The following is a 26443-nucleotide window of genomic DNA, read 5'->3' as shown; positions in this document are numbered from 1 at the left end:
ATTGGACTGGGCTCAGCCTCTTTCTTTATGTGCAACCCAAAGGGTCTTAGGTTTTGCTAATTATTACTGTCAATTCATTAAAAACTTTTCTTTGGTGGTGTCTCCAATTACGGATCTGACCAAAAAGGGTGCGGATCCAAGTATGTGGCCTCGCGAGGCTATTCAAGCCCTTGAATTACTTAAGAAGGAATTTGTGTCTGCTCCAATTCTCCGTCACCCTGATACTACTCTTCCTTCTATTGTAGAGGTTGATGCCTCAGAAGTTGGCGCAGGGGTAGTCCTTTCTCAAAGGCATCCTATAACCAACAAGGTGTATCCATGTGCATTCTTCTCAAGGAAATTTTCACCTGCCGAAGCCAATTATGACATTGGTAATAGAGAACTGTTGGCTATCAAATGGGCCTTTGAGGAATGGCGACACCTGTTGGAGGGGGCTAAACATACCATAACGGACTTTACTGACCACAAAAACCTGTTTTTGTTTACATCGAATCTGCTAATCGGTTGAATCCTAGGCAGGCTAGATGGGCTTTATTTTTTACCCAGTTTAATTTTTCTCTCACATACAGGCCTGGTTCCAAAAACACTAAGGCGGATGCACTCTCTAGGAGTTTTGAGTCTAATCTGTCTGAACCTATTGAGTGTGTTCTCATCATTCCCAGTGAGTTGATTGTGGCGGTTTTGGGAACAGATCTAGCCACACTATAGTCTTCTGTAAAATCTTCTGCCCGTGTAGGTACTCCTCCGGGGAGGTTATTTGTACCTGAGAACTTAAGGGAACAGGTTCTGGGTGAGGCTCATAATTCTAAAATGGCGGGACATCCTGTGTGGTGGCCTTCATTTTTACAAGATGTCAAAAACTTTGTTAATTCTTGTCCTGTCTGTCAAAGGTCAAAGTCTTCTAGAAACCTGTCACAGGGATTACTAAGGCCATTACCTATTCCTGACAGACCCTGGTCCCATCTGTCTATGGATTTTGTGGTTGATCTCCCTTCATCTTCATCAGGGAAATCAGTGATTTGGATGGTGGTGGATAGTTCAGCAAAATGAGTCATTTCCCTCCCACACCTCCCAACTGCAAAGACTTTGGCTGAATTATTTATTTCTAATATTTTCAAATTACATGGTTTTCCGGTCAGTATTGTTTCTGATAGAGGGGTACAGTTAGTTCCTAAATTTTGGCGAGCATTCTGCTCTTTGGTTGGGATTGATTTGTCATTCTCTATCACATACCACCCTCAAACCAATGGTCAAACTGAAAGGGTTAATCAGTCCCTTGAACAATTCTTAAGGTGTTATGTGTCTGACAACCAATCCTCTTGGGCTGAACTATTGTCCTGGGCAGAATTTGCTTACAATAATGCAACTCATGCTTCTACTGGTCAATCACCATTTTTTATTGTTAATGGTTTACATCCCAAAGCATTTTCTTTTTCTGGTTCATTATCCTCTGTACCATCTGTCAATTCTTCTGTCAAACAATTTGCCAAGATCTGGTCCGGGATGCACGATTCTCTTTCTGCAGCTACGGCCGCTCAAAAAAGGGCAGCTGATAGGTCTCATAGGGAAGTACCCAAATATCAGGTAGGAGACTCCGTTGGGTTATACAAAAAATATCAAACTTAAGGTTTATTGGTCCATATCCCATTACTAAAATAACCAATCCTTCTTCTGTGCATCTCAAATTACCTGACAATTAAAATATCTAACTCCTTTCATGTTTTTTTTTTTAAATCAGCCTCACAGGTCCACAATCATTTCCTCCCCCAGTGTTGGTAGAGGGTCAGCCTGAATTTGTAGTCCAAGTTCTCTTTGACTTTCACCTTGTGCGGGGTAAGTTACAGTATCTAGTGCAATGGAAGGGTTACGGCGCTGAGGAGAATTCTTGAGTTCCTGTTTGTGATATAAGGGCTGATCGTCTCATGAAACAATTCCACCCTCGGGGAGGGGGGGAAATGTAATAATTTACTGCCCTGGTGGTCTAGTGGTGCGGCGGGGACGCCCGTCACACCGCCCCTCTTCATCTTCACTGCTGGTCCCTTAGTGTGCGCGCACTTCCGCAATTTGTGTGCGCATTGGCGCTGGTGGTGGGGGAGCTACTGGGGCATCTTTGGAGACACAGAAGCCCAAAACATAATGTACAACATTTCTAATCTACTTCTTTAGTTAGGCTTTAGACTACTACTACTTATTAAAAAAAAAACTCCCCAGCCTAGCTACAACCCCAGGCACATGCCCCTAACTTTTTACTTACCCCTCGGTGCAAATTCAGGGATCGGAGTTCATGGCAGCCATCTTCCAGGTCTTTGGTAATCTGTCAACGAGACCGGCGTGGCGGCACGTGCTGAGTGAGGTGATTTGATGTTACTGACACACAGTTTTTCAGTCCCTCCCCAATAACCTCACTACTCAAACAGCTGTTCTACTCCACTTACTTGCTGATAGGAGTCAGCGCAGTGCACACAGAGCAGGAAGTAGTAGGCAGGAAGTAGTAAGCAGGAAGTAGTAAGCAGGAGGTGCGTGGGAACTGCATGAAGCAGAGTAATGTTTTGGCTGTCATACATGCATAGGGTTGCCACCTTTTCTGAAAAAAAATACCGGCCTTCCAATATATTTATCTTTTTTTCCTTAGTAATAACATTGGGATCAGCCATAATTTTTACATTTTTGTACTGTAACTTTTTACCTACCCCTCATGCAGATTCAGGGATCGCAGTTCACGGCAGCCATCTTTCCGGTCTTCGGTAATCTGAGACTGAGACCGGCGAAGAGGCACATGCGCAGTTTACCAGTTTGCAACAACTCCGCATGTGCCGAAATGGAAGGAAACGTAGGTAGGGGTTTTTTTTTAAGTTGAGGGCTGAATTCTCCTAAAAGGAATGATGGTCACACAGTGCAGAGGGAAAAAGTAATATCGGATGGCTCGCCTCCCACCATACACAAACCAAATATCATACAAAAACTAGTTTCATACAATATCATCGGTGCATCTATGTGTATTCCTGGTCAGTGTCTTACTGTATATCTGACTTTACCACTGACGAAGGGGAAGTGACGCCCCTGAAACGTTTAATTTTTGTACTCCGCACAAATACAATTTTGGAAGTACTTTGGGTACACCGAATCGAACCGTCTGAGAGCATCTTCTTTCTTCCCCAATTACTGTACATCTGAGACTGCTCCATAGAGTCTGAGCCTTTGTAGCCAAACTCTAGGCAGTGTGTATTGTGAAGTTCAGTGTATTCTCTAGAAACAAGAGTAGTCTGAAAGAATAAGCAGAAAGTAATGTTTTAGGCAAAGTTATTTTGCTTTTCTTGATTTTTTTTTTTTTACTTTGGCCACAGGTTTCCAGTAGATTATCTATGCAGATTGTCATGGGATGGCATATTAGGGTAGGACTAAACAGCCGATTTCTGCGCGATACGACACGCTGCAACAAAACGCCTGCGTCAGATTGCATGCGAAAATAGGATAACTGAATGCATTGTCGCATGGTGTTGCTGCGTTGATCCGACGCGACACGACTGTTGGATGCAGACGCATCGTCTGCATCCCACTGTTGTGTTGCATCGGATCAACTCTGCGACACCATGCGACATTTCCATTAGTTACCTTATTTTCGTCGCATGCAATCTGACGCAGGCGTTTTGTTGCAGCGCGTCAGATCGCGCGGAAATCGGCTGGGTAGTCCTACCCTTAATCTTACCATGTGATGTGATCTGGGGGCATAATTCACAGACTGGCACTGCAATTACCCTCACAAGCGTTCTATGTTTGTTTCGTTTAATTCAATTGTATAACCCTTTTATATACAGTATATATATATAGTCTTTTAATTAAATTGACATTGCATTTACCCTACCGTGAGTCATGTACTCTTGCAGTTATGTGTTCTGGAGGTTAATCTGTTAAACTGGCACTGTATTCACCCAAATATGTTCTTGATATTTTGGGGCAAATTCACTAACCTCCGAAAATTCCCCAGAGATGGGTTCGCTCACAGTGCAAGACTTCGCCAGGCGTAGATTCGCCAGGACAACCCTAATTCACTAAAATCTGAAGTTGCGTCCAGGGTGCCGATGGGGAAGTTGCGCTAGTGTTGGTTTATTAGCATACGGCGTGCAGTTAAAGTACAATGGACATATATGTTGCAGCAAATACATTACACTACACAAGCCCAGGGAACCTTAATAAAATAAAATAAAGTTGTTATATTGCCCTACACATGAGCCCACAGTATAGTTTATGTGCCATATGTAAGGAAATGTAGGGGGGAAGCCGGCTACCCCCCAAAAAAAATTGAGACTTAAATTTCAACTATTTTTTGAATAAGTCCTACTCTATTGCACTTCGCCTGGTCTGAGGTGGTGAAGGCAAGTCTGGCGAGGTAACGTTCAGTAAAATCCACATCTTAGTGAATTCGCGCAGTTACGTCCATTCGACAGAGCACAAATTCGCCAGGCGTTAGGGAGTGAAGTACCTCTAGAGTCTATCGCCTTCGCTAGCAGTTAGTCACTTCGCCCCCTTTAGTAAATTTGCTCGTATATATACACAGCTGGCATTGTATCCTGCCCTCTCTTTTGGGTGAGAAATATATCATGTTGGTTATGCATTTTTTTGTGCATTGGGATATTTAAACCAATGTAAAAACAATTTTAGAAACCACCCTCCGCCTATGGGGGGTGCCAATGTGTAAAGCATCCACCCCGCCCCCCCCCCACAATTTATTTGCAATTTTCTTTAAATCCCCATTACCCCTTTCCCGGAGTTTCTGCTGCTTTCCAAGTCCACAGAGTAGAAAGCCCTAGGCGGGATGTCATATGTTGCACTTTAAATTAATGATGAACTTCCCCTTTAACAACAGCTGAAGGGACCCTGTTTGAATCATTACAATGCAAATATAAACGGTGTACTTTATTCCTCAAATGACCTTCTAGCGACCTGGGCTACACCGAGACCAGCCCACATAATTATTTTAGGATGGCCCAGTCTTTGTGATCCAAACTTAAAATGCAGGCCAGGAAGAAACACAATTAAAGAGGAACATAAAGGGTTGCTTCACTTTTTAATTACCTTTTAGAGTGTTATAGAATGACCAATTCCAAGCAACTTTTCAATAGGCTTTCATTTTTTTATAGTTTTTGAAATATTTGCCTTCTTCTTCTGACTCTTTCCAGCTTTCAAATGGGGGTCACTCACCCCATCTAAAAAACAAACGCTCTGTAAGGCTACAAATGTATTGTTATTGCTACTTTTTATTATTCATCTTTCTATTCAGGCCTCTCCTATTCATATTCCAGCATATTATACAAATCAGTGCCTGGTTGCTAGGGGAATGTCGGACTCTAACAACCAGATTGCGGAAATTGCAAACTGGAAAGCTGACGAATAAAAAGTTAAATAACTCAAAAACCACAAATAATAAAAAAAAAATTTTTTGCCTATACAATTAGGGTTTCCACTTTTTCTGGAAAAAATACCAGCCTTCCTATATAGTTATCTTTTTTTCCAATAACATTGGGATCAAGCTCAGGCTGGTAAAACACTGGCCAGGTGGCAACCCTATATACACTAGCAATTACATTGACAAAAATCTTCTTCGGGCAACTAATCTCCCTGAACTGCCTTCACGCTGGCTAAAAGTAAATCGCTGGCGGGATGGCACTCAGATCGCTTTGGTTTTCCGAAGTCGCCCGAAGTTTCCTCATTTGGCAACTTAGGAAAACTAAGTGCTCAGAGTACCATCCCGCCTGCGGTTTAGATTCTAGCTGGCGGAAGGCAGTTCGGGGGGGATTAGTCAAACCGAAGAAGAGGCGATTCATCGCCGGGCGACTAAATCTCCCCGAATCTGACCCTAACCCTAAGGGCAAAGACACACGCTGCTATTTTAAAAGATTAATCGTTACTTCTTCGGGCGACTAATCTCCCTGAACTGCTATCCCGCCAGCTAAAATGTAAATCGCCGGTGGGATGGCACTAGAAACACTTTGGCTTTCCGAAGTCGCCCGAAGTTTCCTCATGAGGCAACTTCGGAAAACAAAGCGTTTTGAGTGCCATCACGCTGGTGATTTAAATTTTAGCTGGCGGGAAGGCAGTTCAGGGAGATTAGTCGCCTGAAGAAGAAGTGATTTGTTGCTGGGCGACTAATGTCCCGAAATAATAGCGTTGTGTGTCTGCCCTTAACTTTTAGTATGATGTAGCGTGTGATATTCTGAAACAATTTGCAAATGTTTTTTTATTTGTGGTTTTTGACTTAGCTTTTTATAGGGCAGCTCATTTTAGCTAATCTGGTTGCTAGGGTCCAAATTACTGTAGCAACCATGCATTGATTTGAATAAGAGACTGGAATATGAATAGGAGAGGCCTGAATAGAAAGAGTAATAATAAGTAACAGTAACAATACATTTGTAGCCTTACAGAGCAATTTAGAAGGGGTCAGCGACGCCCATTTGAAAGCTGCAGATAGGTTTGCTGCCTGGCCGGTTTGCTGCCTGGCCTGATGGTTGATCACAATGTTATTAATACGGAAAAAAGATAAATATATAGGAAGTAGGGATGCACCAAATCCAGGATTTGGTTTGGGATTTGGCCTTTTTCAGCAGGATTCGGCCAAATCCTTCTTCCTGGTTGAACCGAATCCTAATTTGCATATGCAAATTAAGGGCGGGGAGGGAAACTGTTTGACTTTTTGTGACAAAACAAGGAATAAAAACTGTTTTTCCCCTTCTCACCCCTAATTTGCTTATGCAAATTAGGATTTGTATTCGGCTGAATCTTTCACAAAGGATTCGGGGGTTCGGCTGAATCCAAAATAGTGGATTCAGTGCATTTCTAGGGTATTTTTTTTCCAGAAAACGTGGCAACCCTAGCTGTAGAGTCAGAATAAAAAAGCAAATAATTCAAAAACTATAAAAAATAAAGAAAACCAATTGAAAAGTGGCTTAGGATTGGCCATTCAATAACATATGAAAAGTTACGTTAAAGGTAAACCACCCCTTTAACGTTCCAATCGTTGTATGAAAGGGCAGGCAGCTAGTCAGAAAGAAACAAGCTTTCGTTTTAGTTTGGGCAAAAGGGTGTGAAATAATCATCAATTCCAGTCGCTCCGCGCGTTATTTCTTCCGTTGAGAGCGAAACAAGTTTGAAAGAAAATGAGCCGTAGCCTGGAGGGGCGGGGGAAGTGGAAGGAGGCGTGGCTTTGAATGTAGGGGGCGCCAAGCAATGACGCAGGAACTAATCCCAAAGCGGAGGCGCAAGAGAAACGGCCGCTCAGCGGGACCTCTGCGCATGCGCACTCACGTGATTTCTCCTCGGCGGCTGTTGCGTCGATTTGTTTTCGCAGCCATTTTGTGTTGCATTACTGGGAAAAAAAATTCGTGCCGGAGCGGAGGTGCGCGCTCGGGGCGGTGAGCTGTGACAGCCCCTCACTCGCTGGCGCTGGCCTCCGTGCCCGCCTGTCTTTCCCCAGCTCCTCCGGAGAGCTCGGGGCTTGTTAGGAGGCATCCGGGAAACGGGAGAGCGAGAGCCGGCGCCTCCACATAGCCCCGGCCTCCTCCGCAACGCTCCATGATGTGTGTCCGCCCGCGGAGAGACTCGCGCTGCTCCTGAGGTAAGTGCTTGGGAGGAGGAGGAGGCGGGGTTTCCTTGTTCCACACACAGGAGCCGGGGCGGCAGGTACAAACCAGATGTAATTGTCTTTTACTTTCCCTTTAATTTTCCCTTCACTATAACATACACAGGGAATGATCGCTTTCAATTGCTCTTTTTTATTTTCATTTTCAACGGCCTTTGAAATGATTTGGCTTATTTTGCTCTGCAGCATCTGGTTGCTATGGGCCCATTTACCAGGAAGTGGTTTCAGTGAGAGGAGCAAATCAATCCAAAACTATATTAAAGAAAGACCAATTGCAAAGTGGCGTTTCTGACGCACTAATGGTTAATTTAAAGGGGAATTACTCCTTTTTTCATTGTGGTCAAAACGCAACTTCCCATCATTGAAGCCTTAGTAAGTGGAAAACTAATCTCCCCAAAAAGCTTTCCCGTTGGCTTGTATCTAAATCGCCAGCTGGATGGCACTTGGAGAGCTTCGTTTTCTGAAATCGCCCGAAGTTTCCTCGCGATTTAGATTCTAGCCGACGGGAAGGCTTGGGTTTTCAGGGTAAGGGATCTTTCTGTAATTTGGATCCTGAGCTTGGAATTAGTACTGGCATTGGACCTGTTATCCAGAAGGTTTGGGACCTAGGGGTTTCTGGATAAGGGATCTTTATGTAATTTGGATCCTGTGTTTGGACTTAGTACCGGTATAGGACCTGTTATCCAGAAGGTTTGGGATCTAGGGTTTTTTAGGTAAGGGATCTTTCAGTAATTTGGATCCTGTGCTTGGACTTAGTACAGGTATGGGACCTGTTATCCAGAAAGCATTGGACCTAGGGTTTTCTGGATAAGGGATCTTTCTGTAATTTAGATCCTGAGCTTGGAATTAGTACAGGCATTGGACCTTTTAGAAGGTTTGGGACCTAGGAGTTTCTGGATAAGGAATCTTTCTGTAATTTGGATCATGTGCTTGGAATTAGTACAGGCATTGGGCCTGTTATCCAGAAAGCTTGGGACATAAGGGTTTCTAGATAATGGGTTCTTTCTGTAATTTTGATCCTGTGCTTGGAATTAGTACCGGTATTGGACCTGTTATTCAGAAGGTTCGGTTTAATTGTGGTCAAAACTGCAACTTTCCAGCATTGAAGCCTTACTTAGTAAGCTGAAAACTAATCTCCCCAAAAAGCTTTCCCGTAGGCTAGTATCTAAATCGCCAGCTGGATGGCACTCGGAGAGCTTCGTTTTCTGAAATCGCCCGAAGTTTCCTCGAGATTTATTGCATTTTCAGTTCTGCATAGGCTTTGCTTGCTTTTTTCTGTCCGTAAACTTCTTTAGCCAAGCTAAAATATTCAAACTAATTCTAACAACTGAAACGAAAAGCTTTGATTTATTGTTTTTTTTGCATTTTAGTGATTTTATTGCATTCTGTCCTATGGAAACTTTGTGTGATGCTTCTGCACACCGTATAGTTTGGTAAATCCCAATGCATGTTGGGCATCAAACTGTTAAGCATTCATATTTAGGGTGTTTTATGTTGGTACGGTATGAAATGTGGAGCAAATATGGGGTACAATGCAAGGTTTGTGACAATATTTGTAGAAATTTCATAAAAACCCTTATGTTTAACATGGCTTTGCAGTTTCATAGTTTTTAGTAGAAAGACGTATTTACCCATTTTGGATTCGTCAGAAATTGTACTTTGGGAATAGATATGGTTCTCTAGTGTCTCCCAACTGTTAAGAGAGTCTTCTGGCACATACCGGTAATACACAGCGGGTTCTTATATTGCTGCAGCCAGAGTGTCCGCTGTGAAAATTCATATGCGCTGTTTTCATTTGGGGGTCTCTCCACCCCATCTATCTAAATCTATGGATATTGGGCTCAGTATAGACCAGTAGACCATATTTAGGATGCTTTTTCTTGATTCCTAATGTTATGTGGGAGATTAGATGCTAGAAAGTGGCAGCTTTGATATCATTTTCAGGTATATTATCAAAAACAACTATTTTGGAAAAGCATTGCATTTGGCATAAAAAGACATGGTTACCCATTTTGGACTTCACCTGAATTTGTACTTTCTAAAAAATAAATGGTTTTGGGGGTTCAACTTGTCTTTTTGTGTTTTTACCCTGCAAAAAATGCATTAAATGTGTTGATTTTTCGAGTAACCTCCAGGATGCGCTAACTCATTTTGGGTTCAGTAGAACTTCTGTAATCCTTTGCACAATGGGCATCAAACTGTTTAATGGACCCCTGGCATTGATATTTCGGATGCTTTTTCTTGGTGCCTAATGCTTTAAGGGAGATAGAATGCTAGAAAGTGGAAGCTGTGATGCATTTCATCAAAAGAAAGAATTCCGACTCCGTCGTTTGGAGTAGAAAGACATGGTTACCCATTTTGGATTTATCTGAATGTGTACTTTCCAAAATTATATGGGTTTCTGGGGTCTTTTTTTTTTTTTTACCCCGTAAAAAATGCAGTAAATGTGATGATTGATTATTCAGTAGCTGAAGTGACAAGTTGTATGCACTAACTTCATTTTGGGGTCTCTAAATGGCACATACTTTATAATCCTATGCACAACGGGCACCAAACTGTTCAGTGGACCCCTGGCATTCATATTTAGGATGTTTTTCCTTAGTACCTAATGCTATGCGGAAGATACAGACTTACAAAATGAAAGTTTTGAGGTGAATTTCTTCCAAATTTTCATAAATTCTTACAGAAACCACTAAGTTCAGAAAATCTTTGATGTTTGGTAATTAGGAGTAGAAAGACATCGTTCCCCAATTTGGATTCTACAGAATCTATACTTTTTTAAAAATATATGGTTCCCTGGGGTAAACCTACTGAATATCTGGAATCCAAAGTACCCATATCCTACTGTAGTGTTTCAAAATTCTGTCATTTACTGATGGGAGTTTTTGATCTACAGAAATCAGAAGTCTTCATAAAACGATACATATCTGGTATTGGCACGTTGAGACACATGAGGCTTTCCAAAACTCTTTTCTACTATAAATCCCTATATTTAATTTTTCTCCAAATCTCGTTCCAGAAGTGCAGATTTAGAAAGCTCAGGTTCTCCTGAAAAAAAAACAATGTATAGTTTTCCTAGGTAAACTAAAAAATCCCCCCCCCCCACAGGAAATGCTCCTAAAATGAGAGGGCACAAAATGTTCAAAATATGTTTGGCCACCGAGTGCAAATGCAATGCAAAAGTCTGCTGGCACTTAAAGGGTTAATGCATTGTACATACCAAAAGATTCTTATAGCTGTATTGTTGTAAATGGTGCTTATGATTTTGGTGTTTAGTAATGGTACAGTTGCATTCTGGCTGACCTGCATGTGTCTGAGCACATGCCTACTGTGTAGCTTTTTTAGTACATGGGTATCTTCCAAAATCTGTTGGGCTATTTGGGGACAGCAGGGCTATAAGATTTCTTCCCTTCACAAATATATAATGTTCATGCTGTTTTATTTTGGTAGGTGAACTTTTCTGAATGAACTGTAATACTCCCTTGCAGATCGAGGTTCAAACATGTATAACTTTAATGCTGAATTTAAAAAAAAAAAAAAAGTAAACTCTTTAGTGCAAGTAATGAGCAGTATTGGAGCAGAGAAATGTGGTCTTATTATACAGATGCATTCATACTGTGTATAGGAGTTATGTTAACTCAGTTAGGTGCTGTGCTTTCAATCAGATATGTAGGGACACCATGAGACTCCGACAGCCTAGCCTACCAGTGTACATTATATTTCTGACTGTCAAGAGGGTCACTGACCCTTTGCAAAAGCTGGAGGTACTATGTATTCTCTCAGTACAGAAGGGTGCTGGATCTTAGTGTGGTGCCACAATTTAAGTATGGTAAGAGAGGGGTTAGTAAAGAGAATGTAGTAAATACGATGGCAGGAATCCAGAATTCCATATCACTTTAAGAAACTGGTGTTTTGGGGTATTAGTGTAAGATTGGGGGACAAGGCTAGCACCAGTGGCCCATGGACCTAAAGTTATGCCACTGCCTTTAACTAGCATTCATGTAAATACTACATGGGTACCTTTAAATTGATTCATTAATGGTTTTTATGATGTCGTTTTTATTTCTAAATGACACTGTTTACACTGCAAATGATTCACTCTACAATATAAAATTTCATTCCTGAACCAGCAAGTGTATTTAGTTGTAATATTGGTGTGTAGGTGCATCTCAGGTCATTTTGCCTGGTCATGTGATTTCAGAAAGAGCCAGCACATTAGGATGGAACTGCTTTCTGGCAGGCTGTTGTTTCTCCTACTCAATGTAACTGAATGTGTCTCAGTGGGACCTGGATTTTACTATTGGGTGCTGTTCTATTGGGTGCTGTTCTTAGATCTACCAGGCAGCTGTTATCTTGTGTTAGGGAGCTGCTATCTGGTTACCTTCCCATTGTTCTGTTGTTAGGCTACTGGGGGGGGTGATATCACTGCAACTTGCAGTACAGCAGAGCACAAGTCACATGACTGGGGGCAGCTGGGAAACAATATGTCTAGCCCCATGTCATGTTTGCTCTCTTGAGAAATGGATTTCAGTGCAGAATTCTTCTGGAGCAGCACTATTAACTGATGCATTTTGTAAAAAAACATTTTTTTCCCTTGACCGTATTCCTTTAAGGTCTTTTAGAAAGTGAGGAATTAAAATAAATAACGAGGAAACTTCTGGCGACTTTGGAAAACGAAGCAACGCGAGTGCCATCCCGCTGGCGTTTTTTTTTTTCATCGCCAGCGGGAAGGTAGTTCTGGGAAATTGTCATTCCGTAGAAGAGGAGATTTGTCACCGGAGCGACTAATCTCCCTGAATCTGCCCGTGTGCCCTTACCCATAACTGGGCTTGTAAAGGTCTCCATAACATGACAACAATGTTTCTGCTACACTGGAACTACTGTGTTTCTTTTAATTCCTCACTTCCTAAAATACCTTAAAGGTATCTATGTAGTATTTACTTAAATGGGCCAAAACTAATACCCCAACTAAAAACTATCAATACCCCAAAACACCTCAGTTTCTTATTGATTTTTAACTAGACAATTCTAATTGTTTCTTGTTTGTACTATATCAGTGTGGCTTCTAACATGTATATTCTGTACAGTAAGTCTGCCCACTGTATAAACAGGGTGTTTGTCGATATTATAGTTTTTGCACCCCTATTATTGTGTCCCCAGCTGGAAAAATCAAAGTAACAAAACATCCTTATTTGGTGTTTATATGAGCAACAGCCATATCATTATACAGATTATTTATTTTCATGGTGTGAATTCTGCTTACATGTCATAATCCTGGCAATTCCACTTATCTATAACACAAAATATTCCTAATACAGTGAAAGTCTGATTTTAAGTTTTCTCCCATTTTACATTATATTTTTACAGTCCCACCAATTCCAGTTGGTGCTTTTCTGTAATGTCACGTGTTTTCCTCAGATTTTACACCAAAATTGTATCCAAAAATGACTGCCCTTTGTGGTTGTTATTGGTAAAATTGAGAGGTTATAAATACTAACCAGATGCATACTTTGCCATGATTATGTTTGTAAATAGTCCATTTAGTCTGAACCTCATAGAATCATGTACAGATCACTTATTGCTGTATGTGACTGGTAGAGAAGTCTTGCCCATGTCCCCTGTAGTGTAACATTAATGCAGCAATGCTTAACCCCTGCTATTAATACAGTACATATTGTATTTATTAGTAAAACAGACTCCTGTGCTTGTATCCCTTGAGTATTTGAAGAATAATTTGCATTTCCCTTAATTTACATATTCCTGGATGTTACACTGTTTTTTTCTTCCTGGTTTCCTGAAAAACGTAAATGGGGGTTCTACTGTATTTCAAGGCCATAAAGCCACACATATCCTTTTATGTAGAAACATGTTATATTAACGGCAGGCACACACCAATGTGATGTTTCCAAAAAAAAAATATTATAGCAATGCCCGATTCTTCCCAGTAGTGCATATAAATAAAGTGTGTTGCGTGTATAGGCCATTAAGATGTTGGGTACATGGTTGTCTGTGATATTTAGTAGAAGGAATTATAATAACTTTTTTATTCTGTTTGCTTAAAGGCATGGTTCCCCTTTAACGTAACTTTTAGAATGGCCAATTCTGAGTAACTTTTCAATTGGACTTCATTATTTATATTGTGTAGTTCTTTTAATTATTTGCCTTTTTCTTCTAACTCTTTCCAGCTTTCAAATGGGGGTCACTGACCCCATCTAAAAAACAAATGCTCTGTAAGACTACAAATGTATTGTTATTGCTACTTTTTATTACTCATCTTTATATGCAGTCCCTCTCCTATTTATCTTTGGGTAATTTGGACCCTAGCAACCAGACTGCTCAAATTGCAAACTAGAGAGCTGCTGAATAAAAATCTAAAGAACTCAAAAAAACACAAATAAAAGAACAAATTGCAAATTGTCTCAGAATATCACTCTACATACATTATACTAAAAGTTCATTTAAAGGTGAGCAACCCCTGTAATACTGTATAAACCTTGTGAAATATATATACCTTCAGCAAAATATTGAGAAATTGCCATGATTTTTTATTATGGTGTTTTTCACCATAATTTTATTATGGTGTCTTTTTTATGGCAACTTGTATGTACTGTTTGTTGCAGATGCCAACTCATCCTCTGGGCATGACAAAGTATCTGTATTAGGACTTGCTTAGCTCAAGTAACTGAGCATCACTTATTAAAGTGTTTGCTAAACATGCCCTGCTCAGCTATTTGGGTATCAGTTGGGTCAGATTTTAGGTTTAAACAATTTGATGCAAAAATGTTTTGTTTGTTGGACATTGTGCACCCCTCCTTACATGCAGTTTGTGTACTACAACATGCATTTTATCAACTATCTCATGGGAGTTATATTACTGTTTACTAAATATGCAGAGTTGAGTGGCTAATATGGTTATTTCATTGCTGCATTAATAATGGATTATTTAACCCTGTCCATGTGGTCTGTTCTTCTTAATGTTGCTAATAATGTTTTGCCAGACTAGCTTCATTTCTTTTTATGAGAAGGTGAGCAGGGACCTCGATTCTGGGATGGCAGAGGATGTGATCTACTTAGACTTTGCTAAAGCATTTGATACAGTGCCACACAGAAGGTTACTGGTTAAATTGAGGAATGTTGGCCTGGAATATAGTATTTGTACCTGGATAGAGAACTGGCTAAAAGATAGACTACAAAGAGTGGTAGTAAATGGAACATTTTCTAATTGGACCAGTGTTGTTAGTGAAGTACCGCAGGGCTCTGTACTAGGTCCCTTGCTTTTCAACTTGTTTATTAATTACCTGGAGGTGGCCATTGAAAGTACTGTTTCTATTTTTGCAGATGATACTAAATTGTGCAGAACTATAGGTTCCATGCAGGATGCTGCCACTTTGCAAAGTGATTTGTCTAAACTGGAAAACTGGGCAGCAAACTGGAAAATGAGGTTCAATGTTGATAAATGCAGGTTATGCACTTTGGCAAAAATAATATAAATGCAAGTTATACACTAAATGGCAGTGTGTGGGAGTTTCCTTAACTGAGAAGGATCTAGGGGTCTTTGTAGATAACACGTTGTCTAATTCTGGGCAGTGTCATTCTGTGGCTAATTAAAGCAAATAAAGTTCTGTCTTGTATAAAAAAAAAGAGCATTAACTCAAAACATAATTCTGCCTCTTTATAGGTCCCTGGTGAGGCCTCATCTGGAGTATTGGGGGCAGTTTTGGACTCCAGTCCTTAAGAGGGATATAAATGAGCTGGAGAGAGTGCAGAGACTAAGTGCAACTAAACTGGTTAGAGGGAGGGAAGAGTTAAATTATGCGCTTGTGAGGGGACATGATTAGACTTTACAAGTACATTAGAGGACATTATAGACAAATAGCAGGGGACCTTTTTACCCATAAAGTGGATCACCGTACCAGAGGCCTCCCCTTTAGACTAGAAGAAAAGAACTTTCATTTGAAGCAACGTAGGGGGTTCTTCACAGTCAGGACAGTGAGGTTGTGGAATGCACTGCCGGGTGATGTTGTGATGCTGATTCAGTTAATGACTATAAGAGGGACTTGGATGATTTCTTGGACAGACATAATATCAAAGGCTATTGTGATACTAAACTCTATAGTGAGATATAGTTGTATAGATATAGGTATATATAATTTATGTGAAGGTATAGAGGGGTGTGTGTATGGATGCTGGGTTTCATTTGGAAGGGTTGAACTTGATGAACTTTTTTTCAATCTTATTTAACTATGTAACTATGTATGTGCTGCTCACGCATCTGTTGCAGATATGCCTTGTATGTATTATGTCTGGAATAGGACCGGTATTGGTGGGAACAGGAGAAATATAAATATAATCGCAATGTGCTACTCTTCTTCCTGTTGGACTGAACCACTCTGCACCCACGGGTGACAGGCCCTGTAGTGTGTAAGGTTTGTGTAGCTTTATTTTGCACTGTGTTTGGTACCTGGGAGTCCCCATGTCACCTTGCAGATATATACGGGGTGCTGTGCCGCTATTTGCTACGAGTGTGCTTATTCTAATGGTGTGGCCGGATGCAGTTTGATGAGCTGCATTAACTAAAGAGTCAAATTTGTCAAACGATCTTGTGACTGGTGCTTTAAATAGATGTAGTTGCAGCAGATCTTGCAGCAAGTTACGGCCCACGTGCTCAACCTGGTTGGAGGCTGGAGGCAAAGGACATTTGATCTGAAAACACTTATAACATGTCTGTTGAGATGGCTCGTTGCCAGTGGAAAATTTTTGGCTGCCGGGCTGAGAGGTAGATCTGATTCGCTGGGATATTGGTTACAGATTGGGACTGGTAACTGCACTGCGTTATTTATATCTGCATGTTCCTGGAAGGAGCAGTGGCTTTGAAAAGAGAGGGGTATTTTTGGAGTGCCTCAACTGCTCCGGTTTCTCTCTTTGTTTGGGCATAATCATTCACTGCATCATATATAACCTAGCAACATGCATCACCGCGGAGGGACTCGCACGATTGGCTGGAAGTAGCATTTGTGCCGGCCAATAGGAATGCTGTTGCCATAGCAGAGGAAATGTTAGAGGTGAGTCTGCAGAGGCATGCACGGGAACATTTCTGCCCTTATGCTTAGTGCTGAGGGAATCTTTGCTACTTACAAAAGACTGATTGATGACACGCAAAGCAGCAGTTTGTGCTGCCAACCAGGAGAATTTTCTCTTCGACAAATAAATGTGATAGTGTACAGTGAAATGAGCATAGCCGTGCCATTCTTCTCTTTCTCTGCCCCTCCATATCTAATTATAGGCTTCTTTTTGTAAATCATGCACTCCTAATCTCACGAGGGAAGCCATATTTTACACATTGTCCCCCTCACCCCGTCTCATCCATAGGCTGTGTCTTTACATGTGTTATATATGGATATGTCTGGGGCAAGCTTGCTCTATATCTTTAAAAATCTCTGCCTGTGTAGCTGTACTTGTTTTGTTGCTAGGTGTGTTCACTGTATATTTAATGTGCTGTGGATGCAGGGCTTCCAGCTACACTCGTGTACTGTAGCCGTATTGTGAACGCAAGAAAACCGTAACAACGACATTTGATGCTGCACAGGAATACGACAAGCTGCAGGTCCTGCATTTGTCCTACCCTTCAGCCACAATCCGGTGCCCCTTTAAATGAAAGGCCCTTCATCCCATGATCTGTATTTTTGCCTTAACGACATTTATAAAAAATAATGTTTGTTTGCTGCAGATTTCTAGCAGCTCACCTGATGCAGCGATTCTGGGAGTTGTAGTTTTGCAACATCTGTCGTGCAAATGGCTGCCAGTCCCTGGTTAGAGACTTCTTCCTTTATGACAACAAAAATAATCTCTTCTTGTAAGCAAAAGAAAAACAAAAAAAACAGAAATCAAAATAACTGCAGGTTTGAGGCTGGTACAGGTATGGGACCTGATATCCAGAATGCTCTGGACCTGGAGTTTTCTGGATAATGGATGTAATTTGGGTCTTTATACAGAAAATCATGTAAACATTAAATAAACCTAGGCTGGTTTTGCTTCCAATAAGGATTAATTATATCTTAGTTGGGATCAAGTACAAGCTACTGTTTTATTATTACAGAGAAAAAAATGTAAATCATTTAAAAAAAAAAAAAGAAAAAAAGGATTATTTGGATAAAATGAAGTCTATGGGAGAAGGCCTTTCCCTAATTCAGAACTTTCTGGATAAGGGATCCCATACCTGTGCATTATGCTGGGTAATGTGTAAGCCTCTCTGTTATACAATATATTGGACATGACCTCTTTTGTCAGTGGCTTTGTCTTCATATGGCTGCAGAAGTCCAAGGTGACTTTTAATAAAGTAATTTACAGTAGGGGTAGAATTACCCTGTATATTGGGCTCCAATCAAAAGTATCAGGGATGAGTCAGGGTGCTTAGGGGCAAAAACATTAGCTACAAAGAGGCTGTGTACATATAAAATCATCAGCAGCCCCATGTGCTGACAAGTTGCATTTGTACTTCAGTTGCACATTCGAGCCTCATTCACATCAGTTCAAATGTCAGGACGCTTGATTCACACTTTGTCTTTGTTCTGTGAGTCTGTGGCTACTGAGTGACTTGCAGCCTGTGCCTGGTGGGGAGTAGTCGCATTTTTATAGCCAGATCAATACAGCGATCAATATGTGGTATTTGCTATAGCCCTAAAAATGTGTGTGTGGATTTTGATCACTTTGTAAGCTGTATGGGGCAGGGACTCCCCTCTCCCACCACCAAAAATACCCAATGTTTTGGTCTCCATACATATAGAGTATATAATATGGAATATATAATGAAGGACTGTACTTGCACCACCTAAACTGCAGGGGTTGTTTCTGTTAAAGGGGTGGTTCACCTTTAAGGTAACTTTTAGTATGTTATAGAATGGCCAATTCTATGCAACTTTTCAATTGGTTTTCATTATTTCTTGTTTTATATTTATTTGCCTTTTTCTTCTGACTCTGTGCAGCTTTCAAATGGGTGTTGCGGACCCCATCTAAAAATCAAATGCTCTGTAAGGCTACAAATGTATTGTTATTGCTACTTGGTATTCCTCATCTTTCTATTCAGGCCTCTCCTATTCATATTCCAGTCTCTTATTTAAATCAATGCATGGTTGCTAGGGTCATTTGGACCCTAGAAACCAGATTGCTTAAAATACAAATTGAAGAGCTGCTGAATAAAAAGCTAAATAACCGAAAAACTTTAAAAAATGAAAACCAATTGCAAATTGTCTTAGAATATCACTCTACATCATACTAAAAGTTATCTCAAAGGTGAGCAATCCCTTTAAGTAGTTAAAGGGCGTTGTTCACCTTTGAACACTTGGTTGTTCTCAGATAGTTCACCAGAAAGAGACTTTTTTTGTTTACTTTGTTTTCTTACCCTTTTTTATCCTATTTTCTGTGTGACCGTTTTTCTAATAATGAAATGTAAAGTTTTATTTTTCAGCTTTAAAGCTGCTCTGTGAATGGGGTCGCCAACCCTGTAAACTGTACTAAATTGATACATTTAGTTGATACAGAGCAGAATCTCTGGGTTTCATTAAAGACAGCTGTTAGAATTGATACAATAGTTGCTGATACTCCAAAGATACTTCTGAGAAATGTATCAACTCAATGTTGCAAAATTGTAACAGTCTGCACTTGAGTTTTCGAACTGACAGACACCAGAGGCAAGGATGCTAAACTTTAAACTTAGATTTTGAAATAATGTCAAATACAAAATGGAAAGTAATTGAAAAAAGTCTTTTTCTGGGGGAAAGTCTGAAAACAATTGAACTGAAAAAAGTGTTTGGAATGTGAACAAGCCCTAAAGGCCGTACTGAGTTTTTACCCTGAAATGACTTAGCAGGACTATTTAGTGAATGAAGTTTGCAGGTTAAATCATTTTTGCACAGTCTAAACTGACAATGGTAACTATACTGCATCTAAAGGGACATTATATAATGTATTAGTAGTCTTTCATGTTAGGGCAGCTGCAAACTTGCATAACATCTAGGTCAGTGGTCCCCAACCTTTTTTTTTTTTTTTACCCGTAAGCCACATCCAAATATAAAAAGTAGGGATGCACCGAATCCACTATTTTGTATTGGCCGAATCCTTCGTGAAAGATTTGGCCTAATACTGAACAAATCCTCATTTGCATATGCAAATTAGGGATGGGAAAAACATTTTTTACTGCCTTGTTTTGTGACAGTCACACAATTTTCCTCCCTGCCTCTAATTTGCATATGCAAATTCGGGTTCGGCCGGCCAGAAGGATTCTGCTGAATCCTGCTGAAAAAGGCAGAATCCTGATCCGAATCCTGGATTTTGTGCATCCCTAGTAAAAAGAGTTGGGGAGCAACACAAGCATGAAAAATGTCCCTTGGGTGTCAAATAAGGGCTGTGATTGGCTATTTGGTAGCCCCAGGTGGACTGGCAGTCTATAGGAGACAGTTTGGCAGGACACCTGGTTTTTATGCAACTAAGACTTGCCTGAATTTAAACATATGCACCTGCTTTGAGGCCCCTGGGAGCAAAATACAAGGGGTTAGTGATCAAAATGTTACTGGTTGGGGATCACTGATTTAGGTGGCCATCAACATGCTTAGAATGGCTCCATGCTGATCTGAATAGCACTCACCTCAAATTGTGGGTGCACTTTTTGGTCTGATTATCATTGAAAACACATCAGCTGGGGCTCAAGTGCACCCCCACTTGAGTAAGGAGATATTCTGAGTATTTTATCACCTGCTTAATGGGCAAGATCCTTACACAAAGCTGCATCAATATGACCTACATTTATTTGCCCTCTGAAGCTGCCATTGCCCCATTTGCTTGACTGTCACGTGCTCTTTCCCTTAGCCCAAAGCCTCACTGGCAGCAGCACAGGTTAGGCCCAGTAGCCGCCTCTGTATATTATTCACATGAGCAGCTGTGATTTTGTGCTCGAGCCAGTCCCTAGTGCCGCCATTGCAACCAGTCGCTATTGGCTGCAGCTCTGAGGATCTCGGCTCATTTATTAATATAGGTACACCGGCAAAGTAACCCATAGCAACCAATAAGCAGCTGCCTTTGATTGGTCCAGGGCAAGTTAGTCTGATGGAAACAGTTGCCGGATTGGTTGCTGTGGGTTGTTGCACTTTTGTACCTGTGCTGGTAAAATGGATTGCAGGCACAGCGATGGCAGACCGTTACTATGGGCTGCGCCAGTAGAAAGAATTGGTGACAGGCGTACAAATATACAGATTGTTCTCCCAAACTCCCCCACGCTTGCTGCTTTATCAGCTGCTGCTTTTTTTTTTTTTCCTCCTGAACGAGAGGGAGCACAGAGTTCCTGAGGAAGCAGCCAATCAGCGCCAACTCTAAAGGGTTCTAACCAATTGCGTGCCGCTCTCCTCCGTTCCCGCTGTGTGAGCTAGCCAATTATCTGCCTGTTGCTAAGGCGTTGGTGCAGCTTGGTTAGTGCTCGCGCATCCCTCCCCCACACTCCTTCCCGCCCGCACTTGGACACGTCCGCCGAGCGCCTGAGAGACGGGCGGGTGACTCAGCACAATCCAACATGTCTCTGTCAGTTAGAAATAAACCCTCCTCCTCTTTCCTGCCGCCCAGAGGTGCACGGAGAACTGCCACCCTGAGCAGCCGACCCGCACACACACCTCGGGGCAGCTCAGCGCTTGCCAGCCTTATCGGGGATCTCCCTGGGCTGGTGGGGCCCCAGTAATATCTCTATTTAGTTTATAGTCGGCCGCAGAGTGCCCACTGCCCGTCAGGCGTTAACTGCCCCAATCTTGACAGGCAATTTCCCGCCCGTTTAGAAGCGGAAGCGGCTGAGGGGAAGGCGCGCGCACAGGCGGAAGCGGGGGCCGCGCCTTATCGAGAGCGCGCGCTGTCCCTGACAGATTTGCTTACGTTACTATAAATGGTTTGAAGCTGAGGGAGGCGGCATAAGGGAAAGCTGCTCCCCGGCACAACGCCTCACCGAGCGCGGGGACTTCAGTACTGTGGGAGCTCTGGGAAGTTTAGCGCTTGTGCCCGCGGTGCGCCTCCCACTCCCTAGCAACACCCCCGCCTCCAGTGGTACGTCCCAGGGTGTGGAGCTTCAGAGCTGGGAGAGCCCGGAGTTTGGAGCCGGGGAGACTGTCGCCGCTGCTGCTACATTCCCTGTGGGTCTGGCTGGAAACGGGGGAGTCACAGGAGGGCCGATCCGGCCTGGGCTACGGAGCGCGACCTACTCGGCCTGTACCTGCCTTACGCCTCCGCAATCCCGGCCCTCTGCAGTCAGCGCTCGGGAACTGGGGAGAAGCCCATGTGACCTTCCATGACCCGTCTTCCCCCAAACCCTGCTCTTTGCTGGGCACTGGGCTCCTGGCAACTGTGTGCCACTGGGCACGGATTGGCTGTACTGGCAGTGCCTTGTGTCTGTGCCCCCATCAGCAACATGCTCCCCCAGAGATAGGCCTGATTGTACTGACAGCGCCTCCTGTGCATTCATCTTTATATACACACTCCTATACCATTTATATACACGGATTATCATGGCCCATGGGCTCAGTTGATGATTAGGGGCTGATCGGCCCGGGATTTCTCTGTCTCCGGACTCTTTCGAACCTTTTGTCGCTCGGGCATTTACAAGAGATCTCGATGGTGATCACATCCAGCTCTGAAGAGGTTCCCCCTCAGAGAATGCTCTCAGCACTACACACCGAGTGGATCAATAAGGATCCTGTTTGTTACCTGCCCCCTGCTCACTGCAACAAGAAGCCCTCCAGAAGTTGGTATCCCCCCTATCTTAATGGGTTATAAAGTCAAAAGTGCTCCAGTCTGACCTTCACTGATAACCAGACTGCTGATGTTGGACTACAGCTCTCTGCATCCTGGGCTTCAGCAGCTATCAGGAGTGTGGAGAGTTGTAGTTCAGCAGCAGGTGTCAGTGCTTACATTTATTATAGCTCAAACCTTTCTTTAATGTGTGACTATTGGCGTTAAGGCAGAAATCTAATGCAGTTCTTGTGGTGTGTGTTTTTTTAAGCTTAGGGGATGCTGCAGTTTCACTGTAAATGCCTGAAACACCCCCCAGTTCTCAAGTCTTATCTGTGTATTCTGACAGATTAAAATTGCAGTACTAAGTACCATTATATATTTATTTTAAAGCTTTTTTTCCTGATTACAAATGTGTTTCTACTGCAGATTTTATATCTGATTTAGCTAGGCCATGCCAGTACTGCTACTGCTTGTCTGCTCCATGTATAGCAGTCACATGGTGACCAGCAGCAAATAAATGTCAAGATCCATTAAATCTCATCATTTCAGTTGATACCCACCCTGTCTCTAAGGGAAGTTGAATGGATGTTTCAGGAAAGATAGAGTACGATTCCGCAGGCTTGTAACATTGTAATGACTTGTATCAATTCTTCCTTTCCCACTCAGCCATTTTAGTGTGATAACTACTAGATGCAATATGTAATAAGCACACACAGAGATGTTTTGTTTTTTTTAAATTTATTTTTGTACCTGTGAAGTTGTTTCCCATGTACTATTAAACTTTGTGGACAGGGGTATCCAAAAGGTAGATTGAGGGCCAGTAGACCTTTAGCTGGTGATCAGTAGATCTCAAGACTGTCAACAAACAGCTTGTCTATCACCCTCCTGTTTCATGCTTTTCATTCAGATATTTATTACATTAAGCTTACATAAGAAACAGTTGTTGTTAAATATAACAATATACATTTTAAATCCATATTTAAGTAATATTTTCCATTGAACAGAATGCTTTTATGAATGTAGATCATAATGGGACAACATCACTAAGAGTCGACCTCGCGTTAGTAAAGTATGGGCACTCCTGGTGTAGGATATGTAAAATCCCAGTTTACTAGGTGTTGGGATGCACCTCCACTTAGTTGCAGTTTACCCCCCCCCCCTGCATTTATATTACATTTGGTTAGAAATAAACACATTTTACATTTACTGACTGTTTCAAACATTATAACAATGGACTACAGCGTCGTATAATGCTACTGTATTTTTACTTTAGTGAAATATCCGTTTACATTAAAGGGGTAGATCACCTTTAAGGTAACTTTTAATATGTTGTAGAATGGCCAATTCTAAGCAACTTTTCAATTGGTTTGCATTATTTTTTATAGTTTTATATCTGATTATATTGCCTTTGTATTCTGACTCTGCAGCTAGGGTTGCCCCATTTCTGGAAAAAAATACCGCCTTCCTATAAATTTATCTCTCTTTCCTATTAATAACATTGGGATCAACCTCCGCTTTCACATGGGTGTCGCTGGCCCCTTCTAAAAAGGAAATGCTCTAGAAGGCTACAAATTTATTATTGTTACTTTTTATTACTCCTCTTTCTATTCAGGCCTCTCCTATTCATATTCCAGTCTCTTATTCAAATCAATGCATGGTTGCTAGGGCAATTTGGACCCTAGTTACCAGATTAGCTAAAAGCAAAGTGAAGAGCTGCTCAATAAAAAGCTAAATAACTCAAAAACCACAAATAATAAAAAATGAAAATCAATTGCAAATTGTCAGAATATCACTTACTACATCGTACTAAAAGTTCTCAAAGGTGAACAACCCCTTTAAGTTATATTTTGCCATTTATCTTTGTTAAAATGCCGTGGACAAAAAGCCGTGACTAATACACAGCCAGTGTGAGTACATTTAGCGAAACTGCCTGAGGCCGAGCAAGTGCTGAACTAAAGTTTTAGCAGGCAGGACACGCCTATTTTTAATTACTTGTAACTTTCATGTCTTTGGAGTCATGTTGTGATTTCACCAGCTATAGAAACATATTTTCAGGAGGTGGTATAATAAGGCATTACTTTGCATTTATTTATTACTTGCTCTTTGTTTGACTGCTTCTGTAAGTTGTTATTTTAGCTGCCCTAGATAGTTTTGTTGTGTTTTTGAATATTGCCCTTGGGATTTCAGATGTATCCACATTGTATCTTGTAGGTTTTCTGGGGTCAGAAAATTGTCTGTGAAATGCTATCGCTGGGCCATGGTAATCCGCTAGTACTGTATTTAACTTACAAAATTATTGCCATTGATAAAGTTTGTTTTATAAGGAACCAGTTTCTTGTATTGTTTTGCTCTTACTTGATCAGACCTGGCGTGCCAAATACAAAAACTTCTGAATTGGTGGAAGCAGGGCCACTTTTATTAACTCTTTTAGTACAGGTATTGGATCAGTTATTCGGAAACCTGTTATCCAGAAAGCTCCAAATTATGGAATAGCCGTCTCCCATAGACTCAATTTTATCTTAATAATCCACATTTTTAAAAGATTTCCCTTTTCTCTGTAATAATAAAACAGTCGCTTGTACTTGATCCCAAATAAGATATAAATAATTCTTATTGGAAGCAAAACCACTCTTGGGTTTATTTAATGTTTACATGATTTTCTAGTAGACTTAAGGAAGGAAGATCTAAATTACAGAAAGATCAGTTATCCGGAAATCCCCTGGTCCCGAGCATTCTGGATAAAAGGGCCCATACCTGTAAAGCCATTTCTGTTTAAATGTTGCATTGCTCTTTATAACGTGTAAAATCAAATCTGCAGTGTAGTTAAATGTTGTGTAAAAGGGGGTGTGTCTTGGAATCAGACTCTAGTTGTGTGGCTTTTGTCTAAAAACAGAATTTGAGCATCTGTGAATTTCTTACTTAAACTCTGATGTAGCAATCATTTTCCTCATTTATTAGCAGCATTCTTTAAAATAAATAAACTCCTGTGGTCTCATTGGAATTGGTGGCATTTTATCCTGCTGTTATGCCACTGAGATTTTATGATAGACTTGAGCAGAAAGAAGTATATTTATGCTGTGTGTTATAGTCTGTATAAAATGTGCAAGTCATGGTTTTGACTGTGTTGGCTGAAATTTTAATTTCTGAGACGCGGCATTATCTCCAATAGCACCAGTTTAAACCCATGCAGAGAGGTTTCATTAGATTTTCTTTATTAGGTTAGCCATGGCTGCATCCATTATTGGGATTCTGTCCTGATTCTTAAGGTGGTGTTTTTATTTCTAAATGACACTGTTTACACTGCAAATAATTCACTCTACAATATAAAATTTCATTCCTGAACCAGCAAGTGTATTTTTTAGTTGTAATATTGGTGTGTAGGTGCATCTCAGGCCATTTTGCCTGGTCATGTGCTTTCAGAAAGAGCCAGCACTTTAGGATGGAACTGCTTTCTGGCAGGCTGTTGTTTCTCCTCCTCAATGTAACTGAATGTGTCTCCGTGGGAGCTGGATTTTACTATTGAGTGTTGTTCTTAGATCTAATAGGCAGCTGTTATCTTGTGTTTGGGAGCCGTTATCTGGTTACCTTCCCACTGTTCTGTTGTTAGGCTACTGGTGGGGGAAGCAGGTGATATCACTCCAACTTGCAGTAAAGAGTGACGGATATTCATCAGAGCACAAGTCACATGACTAGGGACACCTGGGAGATTCATATATGACTAGCCCCATGTCAGATTTAAAAAAATACTGAAAAATCTGTTTGCTCTTTGGCGAAATAGATTTCAGTGCAGAAGTCTGCTGGATCAGCACTTAACTAATGTTTTGTAAAAAAAAAAATCCCATGACAGTCTCCCTTTAATCCAGAATTATTGGTGAACACCAATACACAGATAAATGGTGCCCTTAACCAAATAACCTATGACAGTTTGCATGTTTTAAATGTAGTAGGCCAATTATTAAAATGTCACGCATCTATTGATTGAGCTCTTTGGTAGGCTGAGGGTTGTAACAATTCCTTGCAGTGTCACTCAAGTCACAGGGTCTTTATAGC

At 41.3% G+C, this 26443-nt stretch overlaps 1 protein-coding gene and 1 long non-coding RNA gene across 6 annotated transcripts in view; one reads left to right on the top strand and one right to left on the bottom strand.

Annotated features, from left to right (window-relative positions):
* Positions 1–1376: 1376 nt before the first annotated feature.
* On the bottom strand, positions 1377–3601 carry LOC121395658. Its single transcript, XR_005962615.1, has 2 exons — positions 2255–3601; positions 1377–2108 (listed from the first exon to the last, which is right to left on the bottom strand). It is a non-coding gene; the product is annotated as an uncharacterized LOC121395658 (long non-coding RNA).
* A 3640-nt stretch (positions 3602–7241) lies between these two features.
* Positions 7242–26443, top strand: part of LOC108696938 (dual specificity tyrosine-phosphorylation-regulated kinase 1B) — a 59037-nt gene continuing 39835 nt past the window's right edge. For 2 of the 5 annotated variants that reach the window (XM_018226647.2, XM_018226645.2), the window contains exon 1: positions 7242–7609. Coding sequence is in view for 2 of the 5 variants with exons in the window: in XM_018226644.2 (XP_018082133.1) it covers positions 22274–22403 (130 nt within the window). In the remaining 3 variants the exon portion in view is untranslated. Of the gene's footprint in view, positions 7610–20939; positions 22404–26443 lie in introns of those variants that run through there. The other 3 variants (XM_018226644.2, XM_018226643.2, XM_018226646.2) reach the window with 2 other exon arrangements.

The sequence above is a fragment of the Xenopus laevis genome, chromosome 7L, assembly GCF_017654675.1.
Source record: "Xenopus laevis strain J_2021 chromosome 7L, Xenopus_laevis_v10.1, whole genome shotgun sequence".
In the NCBI taxonomy this organism is placed as follows: Eukaryota; Metazoa; Chordata; class Amphibia; order Anura; family Pipidae; genus Xenopus; species Xenopus laevis.
The sequence above is the reverse complement of the archived record's forward strand: the minus strand, read 5'-3'. Positions and strand labels throughout refer to the sequence as shown.